This window comes from Antrostomus carolinensis, unplaced genomic scaffold (assembly GCF_000700745.2).
Source record: "Antrostomus carolinensis isolate BGI_N321 unplaced genomic scaffold, ASM70074v2 scaffold34798, whole genome shotgun sequence".
In the NCBI taxonomy this organism is placed as follows: Eukaryota; Metazoa; Chordata; class Aves; order Caprimulgiformes; family Caprimulgidae; genus Antrostomus; species Antrostomus carolinensis.
Window position 1 is genome coordinate 1 of NW_010331469.1, and position 10,766 is coordinate 10,766.

Here is a 10,766-nt window from a genome sequence, read left to right on the forward strand (position 1 = left end):
GTTTCTGCTGACCCGGTTGAAGGAGTTCTGTGGGGAGTTCCTGAAGAAGAAGCTCAACCTCTCCAACTGCGTGGCGGTTCACAGCTTAGCCCACATGTACTCCTTGAATCAGCTGGCCCTGAAGGCTCAGGATATGATCAGGAGAAATTTCCACAAAGTGATCCAAGATGAGGAGTTCTACACTTTGCCCTTCCACCTGATCAGAGACTGGCTGTCAGACTCGGAGATCACGGTGGACTCTGAAGAAATCCTCTTTGAGACTGTTCTGAAGTGGGTTCAGAAAAATCCTGAGGAGAGAGAGAGGTACTTTGAAGATCTCTTTAAACTGCTTAGATTGTCTCAGATGAAACCCACTTACCTTACTCGCCACGTCAAATCTGAAAGGCTGGTATCGAGCCACGAAGCCTGTGTTAAATTAGTGTCTGAAGCCGTGGAGAGTCACGCCTTGAGGTCTGAGAACTTACAGTCTGGCAACCTGCAACATTCCGCTTGTCCCGTAGCGCTGCTGCCGCGGTTTGGACAAAACATGGACGTCATCATGGTGATCGGTGGCGTGTCGGAGGGGGGGGACTACCTGAGTGAGTGCGTGGGGTATTTCATCGACGAGGACAGGTGGGTCAACCTGCCCCACATCCATAACCATCTCGATGGTCACGCCGTTGCTGTGACTGAGTCTTACGTTTACGTGGCCGGTTCCATGGAACCAGGGTTTGCCAAGACTGTAGAAAGGTACAACCCAAACAGAAATATCTGGGAGCAAGTCTCCAATCTCATCACCAGGAAGCATTCCTTCGGCCTGACTGAAGTGAAAGGAAACTTGTACAGTATTGGTGGCCACGGCAATTTCAGTCCTGGCTTTAAGGACGTGGCCATTTATAACCCTGAGCAAGACAAATGGCTGAACCTGGAGTCAGCACCGAAGATCCTCCGCGATGTCAAGGCTGTTTCCGTGGAAGACCGGTTTGTTTACGTGGCTGCTCGTACCCCGGTCGACAGCGACAGCGAGGATGGGCTGAGGGCAGTTATTACCAGATACGATGCTGAAACCAGGCAGTGGCAGGACGTGGAGTCTCTGCCCCTCGTTGACAATTACTGCTCTTTCCAGATGTCTGTTGCAAACACCAACTTCTACCACACGGCATCGTGCTGCCCCAAGAGTTACCCTATAGATAATGAAGAAGCCAAGATAAAAATCTCTGCCAGGGCCTCGGATGAAATACTTGAAAGCTTACCCCCAGAGGTTCTCAGCATTGAAGGAGCAGCTATTTGTTATTATAAAGATGATGTTTTTATCATCGGGGGGTGGAAAAACAGCGATGACATTGACAAGCAGTACAGGAAGGAGGCCTATCGCTACTGTGCCGAGAGGAAGCGCTGGATGCTTCTGCCCCCGATGCCTCAGCCTCGCTGCAGAGCAACTGCCTGCCACGTGAGGATTCCCTTCAGGTGCTTGCAGGGAACACAGAGATACCCTATGCCGCAAAATTTGATGTGGCAAAAAGATAGAATAAGGCAAATGCAGGAAAGGCAGATGCAGGAAATACACCGGCACTCCCTGAGCTTACGGAGGATGCCGCGCTCGCAGATCGAGTGCTAGCTGCTGGAGTGTCACTCCTCCTGAGGAATGGAGTAAACACTGTGCTCAACCATCTTGTTAGCCTTGAAGTGTCTTTATAAGACGTGAGGGTGTTGATTGGATTTGATGCATAAAACCAGCATCTTTTATTGTGTTGAAAATCAAGAAGCTCGGAAATTGAGGGTGGGTGGGAATTGAGCAGCTGTGTGAATCCAACAGTATTAATTAATGGTGCCCAGGGAAACACTGTAGCCTGGAACGGGGCTGTGAGGTATCTCCAAAAACATTGTTATTTCTCTCTTTGGATCTTTGTTTTCAAGGATTTCTGTGGAGTTGGTCTCTAACAGTTATATTTTGAAAATCAAAGATCTTAATAATTTAGTGGTTACATTTGTGTGTGCTTGAAAGCACCTGTTTTATTTGCACTTACATACTGACATTCCTTTGGCTCTCTCCTCCTCAGTGACTCAACTTCACATACAGTTGGTGTTAGTGTACTTGGCTTTCCCAAGCTGGAGGCAAGTGCAATAGTTATACCTATAGATGGAAGCAAAAGCACAATCTTTCTTTATAAAATTACTTCAGGATGTTTCTATGTGTATTAAATATTTTGTATTTCTCTGTTGTAGAGAGGCTGCGGAGTTTGTGTATATAAATGGATGATTGGTAGAACACGAGACACTTGTAAAACAGAACTCCAGGAAGTGGGTTGTTTTCAGGTGTACCTGAAGATGCTTTGAGTTTGTCTTTGACAGCTTCATTAGGAGCTCGTGTCAGCAATCAGCCTGATGAAAGGAGTGAAAACCAGCCAAGTAGCCACCCTCCAGCATTGACTGTTCACTTCTGCCAGTGTGGGTTAGTAAGAATGAGATGATTTCACAGTCACAGATTGAAACCTGAGCTCTTTGTAGATCCTTCCTCAAATGTTGCACACGTTTTAGTTCTAGTGAAGAAGCCCCAGGAGCCTGTGTCCAGCCTGTCTGACAATCAGTGCCCTTTGCCTTCGCTGCACTTGCCTGAGAAACTTGCAGGAGCTGTGCTGCAGCGCTCCGTAACGAGCCGGCCCTCCCTGTTCCTCCCCAAGTGAGATAGTTGAGTTTTCATAGTCTCCAAGTATTTGAATTTCCCCACTTACTGTGGCAGTAAGATGTCAGATGATTTCAATACCTTTTGGCATTTTGAGGTGGTTTTACATAAACCTGTGCTCTGGGTGGCTCTGGTTTGCTCACTGCTGTGCTCCCAAGGGACAGGACCTTCAGAGTGTCACTGCCTCTCACTTCACTGTCCTGCTGAGCACTCCTTCTCCCTGATCTGGAGAGCTCCAGGTCGATTTAGGTTACTGGCAGATTCGGTGCATCCTTCCTACCTCCTTTTCTTCCCCATCCTTCCCTTCATTTGAATGTTCCAGGTGTTCCCGTGCAGCCTAACTCAGGATCTTAGGGAAGGGAAGGGGAGGAGTAGCCAGGGTGTTCCAAAATTTGTGTAGACAAACATTGTTGGAGAATCTGTTGACTGTCTTTGGTTCAGATGATGATTTGCTGGTGTCTTTTGATGTGGGCAACTTCTTTGCAAAAGAACTTCTAAACAGTTTGGTGTTTTGTTTTGTTTTTCTATTGTTTATCTTTCTGAGCTGATACTTCTCATTTTCCAATTCAGCAGGCAACCTAGATCATACCTGAAACACTGGGTAAGTCTTTCAACCACATAGTGTGTAAAGGTTTCTCTAATGTTTACATCTCTTAACGCTCCACTTTGCAGTTCACTTGCCACTTTTTATGTCAATAACTTGTCTTTTTGTAGTAGAATAATCTGGGGTTGTTTAAAAAAAAAACAAAACACCTTGAAAATCTTAACAGTTTAGTCTCAATTTACTCATCCATGGTAAGCACGTTGTATTTTGTTTGCCTGTTGGATTGTTATGCGAGGACAGATTAAATTGCATGATGCTGGCCTAATGCAAGAGAGGAAATAGGTGAGTTTGTTCAGGTGTGAGGCTGATCTGCAGCCAAATGAGCTCTTGCAGGCTTGTAAGCAAGGGGTTAATCAGCAGAGTTTGGCCCATGAACTCCTGCAGAGTTGGCTGGAGCAGTTGAAGAATTCCTGCCCCTGCAGCAGGGTTGGGAATAGAAGCTTGAAAATGCCTCACAGCTTCAGGACTAAATCCATGGATTTCACTTCACAATTTCTGGGGGCTGATTTTTAAGATACTTGACCAGACTTTGCCCAGAAGCAGCTTTTACCTGCCCCGTCCCACTGACTGTGCTGTAGGGATTGAAGGACGGTGGCACGTCAGACCACCACAGCTCTGTCAGAGCCCCCGTGTAGTCTTTCAGCAAATCTGGACAATTTTTAGGGAGAAATACCAAGTTTATTATTCCAGTTGGAATATGAACTAAATAGTTTAACGTGTGGCAGCATGCAACAAAGATAGATGCAAGAACAAACTTCTTGCAGTCTTTTTCTAAACAAAACTGATACTGCACTTCCCATGAGAGCTTCTGGCTGATGATTTCAATACCTTTGAGTACAAGCTCTGTAGTTTGCTGAAGACATTCCACTCGGTGTCAGAACAGCGCGAGTTGTGAACGCCAGCCGTGGTTCTGTGTGCCCTGCACGCTGTCTCCCCACGCTCTGTCTGCATGGTGAGTGAGGGGCACTGTGACCATTGGTTTGCTCTAACTTTTGCTATGCCAGTTCTATGGATTTTTTAAGTAGTTGGGTTTTTGTTTGGGTTTTTTTTTTTAGCCTTAAGTGGACCAATTGCATTGCACATGGTTTGCAACTGACAAGTCTGTAACTATCCATTGTGTTGCGTGTCAGTGTTTGGAAGAATCTTGACTCTGGCTGTAATTTAGCCCACTAACCTGTGAATCGCGTCACAAACTCCTCGTGGCCCTTGACTGCTGAAGCTTGCTGGGTGTTTATACTTGATCCTGTAAAACAAGAGCCTGGGAATTCTTGCAGTGTGTGTATCGTGGCTAGTTAAATGTCAGTAAGACCCTCGTGTGTATTCAGTTAAGTATTAGAAGGCTGAGTTCTGGCCTTCCTAATGTCAGAGAACATCACGGGGGGGGATTTTCCTCCTCGTGACAGTCGTACCTCTGCTCCTGTACTGAACACATGCCACAGAACACGTTTCACATCCCATCGTTCTGCTCAGAGTGTTAGTGGAGGAGGACACATCCCGCCTGGTGCTCGGCTGTCACTGTAGTAACTTCTAGGTGCCATGTGTGTACATAGTATTTCATAACTACCCGGATCCTCTGTTACTGTGCTGGGTTTGTAGGTATTTTTAATCAGACATTCTCTTGCACATAGTAGGATTCCACTCCAGAGATGAAGAAAGCATGCCAGCTGTCTCGCATGCATTGTGTATAACCCTGCCGAGCATTCTGCTCTACTGTCTCAATACAGTTTTTCTTCATTACAGTAAATGTTAAATCAGAACTATTGGCTCAGCTTGTGTGTCACAGAAAAGACAAACAGAGTCATAAAGAATTGCATCTTTCTAGGTTATTTTTAACACAACCTTGTAATGATATGTTGTAACATTCCGTGGGCTTAAAAAAGCAAGCTTGAAATAAGTGGGTTATGGCTTAGATTTATCTTCAGCTATGTCAGAGTATAAATCATATCTCTAATTTGACAGTCCTGAGCAGAAGTCTGATAAAGCAGAAGCTCCTGAGGACCTAATCCTGTCACTAATATGAATGTAAAGTGTGGAACTAACGAGATGTTTGAAGACCATTAATAGTCAGATACTCCTCGTAGGTCCACGTCACTGTGGCTGGCGGCAGCTGCGCTCTCCTGTCGGTGTTAATGTAGCCTCAGCAGATGCCTTGGGGAAGCAGCACTCCTGTACTTACTGCCAGTAAGGTAAAGTAGTGTGTGTGTGTGTGCATAGGCTGTTTGAAACAAACCCCACTGCAATGTTCTTTACCTTAAATACACTGTACTAAAGTTTATTGTAATAAGTGAATTAATAAAAATAAACCTTTTATTTCTCTAGCACTCTGTCTTACCTTTTATTCTGTCAGCTGCTGTGCGGGCTGTGGCCGATAACGCATTTTGCGGTGCCGTAGAATTAAATACTAATTATTCTTTTGGCTTGTACGAGTTCTTTTCATTTTAGAGTAAAGTGAGCGCGTTAACTTGCTGCTCAGAAGACTTTATTAGCGAAGTGGAGCTTTTTACACAGGCAGATTACTTGTCGAAGAAGTGAACCTGACTTCATTTGGAGAGTTGTCCGTGGAGCCATCCCGTCTGGCGACGTACTCCCCGACATTGGATAGACCCGGCACCACGCAGCAGCTCAGAGCGCTGCGGTACACGCCCATGTCTTGGATGTCGTACCACTCGTTGGTCTGTTCGTCGTAACACTCAGCGTTGAAAGTCGTGGCAAAGCCGTTAAAGCCGCCAATCACAAACAAAAGGTCATCCACCACCTCGATGCCAAAGTTGCTGCGAGGGTTGAACATGGTGGGGACCGCGCGCCACGTGTTGGCAATGGGGTTGTAAGCTTCCACGCTGCGAAGCCGGTTGACTCCATCAAATCCTCCTACCTGCGAATGCCGAAGGTACAGAGTTGAAATAGACTTTTCCTCACCCTCCAAGTCAGACAAATCATTTTGTGCTCAAGGTGGTGACAGGTCCTGCCTCATTGAGAGTGTGTGATCTCAAAACACAACCTTTGCTTATTGCAGGCTGCTCCCTTGTTCTTTCCTGAGCTTCCAAAAGTTCTTTTCATGCAACTGTCCGTTTTTACACTTCTGCAGAGTTTAAATTCAGTCCATGGGTGGGATGCACAGGACCAAGCAAACCTTCTGGGCTGCTAATGCTGTTGGCAGCAGCAGAAAATGATACCTTTGCTGCAGCTGCTTAAAAATTGTCCACACATTTTTCATAACTAAAAGTGTGCAGGTGATAATATTCTCAGGAGGCGTATTAACCATTCCAGCTCTGACTTTTTCTTCCCTAAATCTCACTTGGAAGCAAATGGCCAGTCTGAAAATCTAAGGAAATGCAACGGTAAGTCCTGCAAGTGCTGGGTGGTGTTGGGGCAGCGCCTCTCCCTTACCGCGTACACCTCATTGTTGTACGCAATCACACCCACTCCGCTTCTTCTGCTTCTCATGGGGGCTATCAGGGTCCACTGGTTGGTTGTGGCATCATAGACTTCAGCTGTGATCAAGCATTCGTTCCCGTTGAACCCACCGCATATGTACACCTGTGTACGGGAGAAAGAAACCGTGAGCAGGGCAGTGAGACCCTTGGTGGGAGAACGTGGAGGAGAAAATGGATGGTAGAGGTGGATTTTTTGTTAGGGTTTTGTTGGTTTGGTTTGGTTTTTTCTTCTCCTGGGTTTGAATTGATAAAAGTGCTGTGAGTTGCTCAGGCCAGCAGGATTTAGACCTTTTATGTCCTGAACTGTGTGAAGTAGATGGGTGTGATATTGGTGGCCAGGAAAAGGTCTGGCACAAGTGAGCTACTGGTGGTGAGCAGCTCTGCGAGAGTTTTACCGCTCCAGTCTGCTTCTTCACCGCGCCAGTCAGTTGCTGCCTCTTGGAGAGCTTCGTATCTGTAGCTCCAGGATTAATGAATATGTGAACTTTCCCCTCTTCATTATAAATGATTCATCACGTTGAAGGGAGCATTTGTTACCTTTCCTGCTCCCACAGCTCCTCTTTTCATCCTAGGTGGTGAACTCGGAGTGGAAGCTGTGTTTGTCCCTGGCTGAGCTCCGTGAACGTCCTCACCTCGGCACGTGCCGTATGAAAGGACAGGCGCTTGCTCACTGTGTTGAAGAAGTGAACCTGACTGATACCTGCTTCCTTGTCCCGTGCACCTTAACTTCAGCCTTAACCTCCTCCTGTAACCTCACGGGCCCTTTACCTTTTCATGCAGCGTGGTTGCGCTGGCGTCGCTTCTCTGCTCGTTCATGGGAGCAATCAGCGTCCACTGGTTCGTCTCGGGCTTGTACTGCTCGGCTGTGTTGAGGCGCATGTACCCATCAAACCCTCCCATGGCGTAGATGAAGTTGTTGAGAACGGCCACGCTGACGTAGCAGCGCCGCGAGTGCATGGGTGCCACCTGCTGCCATGTTTTCTTCAGCGGGTCAAACCTCTTGACGCTGTTGAAGTAATCCATGCTGTCAAATCCTCCGATGACGTAGACAAAGCCTTTTAAATAAGCGGTGCCGTGATAGGCAAGGGGACTTTCTTGGTGAGATGTGACATTCACCCACTTATCTGCGCGGACATCGTATGTCTCGATGGCGTTGGTCGGGCCCCCCGTGCTCCAGCCTCCGATGGCAAACAAGACGGCGTAGGGCAGGCGAGGCCGACTGAGCGGGTTCACAAAGTCCGAGTAAGAGGGGCCGTGCATATTGAGGTTGTACATTTCCCTCAGTGTGTTTATGATGAGACCTTTGCATTCCTCGTTGTCCCTCACGTAATCGTGCACTTTGACGTTGCTCATGAAGTATTCTGTCTGCATCAGTGCCAGTCGAACCTGAGAAACACAAAAATAGTGGTGGTTAGAACATTGGTGTGCGGGTGCTTTACACCTTGGTATCTTTCATAGATAGCTCCGGTGCTGGATGCTGCTGCTTCCATCTACCGTGATGTCTAAAGCTTGTTAGGGAACCAGAGGATTAACCGTGTAGGTTTTAGTTCATCCAGGAAGGGGTGTGCAAGGGTTAATAATCTGATTTCATGGCAGGGAGTCTGCCACTGCTTTGGCACGGGGCTTTGCTGTGCGCAGCCTGGAACTGCCCTCGCGCCTGCTGCTGTTTGCACAGTACAGCTTGTCTGGGCAAATGCTCATAAACTTTGTGTATGTAGAGATAACGTCGTCCCCTGGGAACTTTGGCCCTTCCTGGATGTGAGGAACAGTTAAACTTCAGCTCTCAACATGAGGAAATGGGCACTTCAAAGCTCTGCCCCAGCCCCAGCGCAGCAATAGCCCGACAGTCTGAACTCGCTTCTTAGCGAGCGGCGTTAGGACACTGCCGTTTCCTCCGGTCCTACAAGAAAATCCAAGTGACTCTGGCTCAGCTGCCCCGTGCCCAGCACTGTGGAGCTGCCCAGACCCACACCATGATGGCACCAACCTTGCCCAGCAAGACGGCCATGTGCTGCTTCCTGTTCTGCGGGTCGTGACCGATCCATTTCAGAATAGCCTCGAACACGGTGTCTTCTTGTTTGACGTTGAGCTCGTCCCTCTCAATGATGTGCGTTAGCTCCTTGACAGAGAGGTCTAGAAACTCTGTAGACTCCCTGGTCATCTCCTCAAAGTTGTGGAGGATGAATATAGAGGCTGCTTCTTGCAGGTCAGGACAGTGGTAATGATCTGTGAGTCTGCAGATGCCGATGCAATTTTCCAGGCATAGCTGGGATTTTAAGAACTCGCAGCAGAGCCTGATGATGCCCATGATATTGAACTGATCTGCTGCGACGAGCAGGTTCTCAACATTGTCAACCGTGACCAGAACTGTCCTGGTGTAGGCGTACTCGATAATGAGCCTCATCATTTCAGGTGAAGTGCCAGGGATTTTATACACGACCTTCTCTGCGCTGTTCCAGCTGCTGGTAAACAAAGCCCTGAAAAAAACAAAGCAGTGCTGGGGGAAAAACAGGGAAAACCAGACCCCGTTACCCGCTGTGCCTTCTGCCCCGGGCACCGGTCTGGGCACTGGCAGAACCCACGCTGGGAGGCCGTGTAGTTTATTAAGTAATGTTTTACTAGCTGGTTGTTTTAAAAGGAGTCACAGCCTCCAGCTACTGACAGAGAGCAACAGGGCGAGTGGCCACCTTGATTCAACAAGAATACCAGGGAGTGATGCTGTGTGGGAAGGAGAACCCCCCACCTGATGGCAGAGAACCAGGCTGGCCACGCTCCCAGCCCTGCACCGCGGCTGGGCATGTGTCAGCACTTCCAGAGCTGCTGATGGATCCGAGGTTGTGGATTGATTCTGGTGTCCAGGTAGGTACCAGGACTAAGGGTGACTGCTGGGTGTGTGTTCAGTGCTGGTGCAAGCGCTGGAGGTACACGAAGGCAGCGTGACACGGACGAGGAAATACTGTGTGTCCCCATCCCCTCTTGTTTCAAGCACTGACCTGAAATAGTGGCTGCAGCTACAGAGGATGTTCTTGTGAGCGTTGAATTCAATCTCCTCCACGCTGATGATCACATCACAGAGTTTCCCTTCCAGGCGAAGCTCATTGAAGATGGCACAAGCCATAGCACTCATCTTCCTCTCCATCTGTGGGGATGAAGATGTGACGGGCACCAAGCTGTCACCCATGTAGAAGCCTGAGGCATTAGAAGATGCTTCTCTCTGAAGTGCCACAGGACTTTGCCCTTGCCTTCCAAGGTGTCCTCTCTGACATCCTGTCTGTCTGGTGGGTCTGGAACATGCCCCATAGTGAGATCACAGACAAAGGGTGATTGTGAGTTCATCCACAGGCAATGGGGTCCTGTCTGCCCCCAATCTTCGCTCAACCCCAGCCCAGGTCACAGTGGACCCTGTACCCACACCCTGTTGATGGCTGCGCTGAGCAAAACCCGCCTTGTGCTTCCCCTCCCACTTTTAAATATTCTTTAGCCCAGGTATGAAGCTCCCCACACGTGGGCACCGACTGCTTGTGAAGTGCCCTTGGACCAGCTCACACAGGAGGAAGCTGAGACGCAGGTGAGCCAGAGTCAGTGATGAGCCCACAAATAAATCCTCTGTCACTACTGTTATTTGCTGCCTGTTTGGAGGGGAAGGTGCTGTGTGGGGCCAAGGAGGGGACGGGAGGGGACAGGGAGCCCCGTCCTTACTCCTCACTGGCTTCACTCGCGGCCAAATGCTTTTCCTTTGGGCTTCCCCGTGTCTGTGGGTGACACGGGTGCCAGGGAGCAGCTCTGCGAGGGTCTTGGAGTAGAACCCCAGGCTGGTTTGGGGTGGAAAGGACCTCAAAGCTCATCCAGTTCCAACCCCCGGCTGTGGACAGAGATGCCAACCTCCAGGTCAGGCTGCCCAGGGCCCCATCCAGCCTGGCCCTGGAAACACTTTGGACTTCGTGTTACCGCCCTTGAGGGTTTGTTTCAGTGAAAGGAGTTTGCGGTGGCGCCGGGGGAGGCGCGGAGGCGAAAGCCCGGCCCCCCCCGTGGGCTGGTTTTCTTTTCCCCGACTCTTTCTCTTTCC

General features: G+C 48.8%; 2 protein-coding genes across 2 annotated transcripts; one reads left to right on the forward strand and one right to left on the reverse strand.

Moving 5' to 3' along the window:
* Positions 1 to 4: 4 nt before the first annotated feature.
* KLHL11 (kelch like family member 11) lies at positions 5 to 1,597 on the forward strand (the record flags this gene model as incomplete). Its single annotated transcript, XM_010173226.1, has 1 exon — positions 5 to 1,597. A coding segment is annotated over one exon (1,593 nt), but the record flags the coding sequence as incomplete, so codon positions are not given.
* A 4,169-nt stretch (positions 1,598 to 5,766) lies between these two features.
* Positions 5,767 to 9,881, reverse strand: KLHL10 (kelch like family member 10). Its single transcript, XM_010173225.1, has 5 exons — positions 9,694 to 9,881; positions 8,688 to 9,177; positions 7,469 to 8,086; positions 6,654 to 6,803; positions 5,767 to 6,138 (listed from the first exon to the last, which is right to left on the reverse strand). Exons 1-5 carry the CDS (start codon positions 9,879 to 9,881, stop codon positions 5,767 to 5,769), a joined length of 1,818 nt encoding a protein of 605 aa, XP_010171527.1.
* Positions 9,882 to 10,766: the final 885 nt, after the last annotated feature.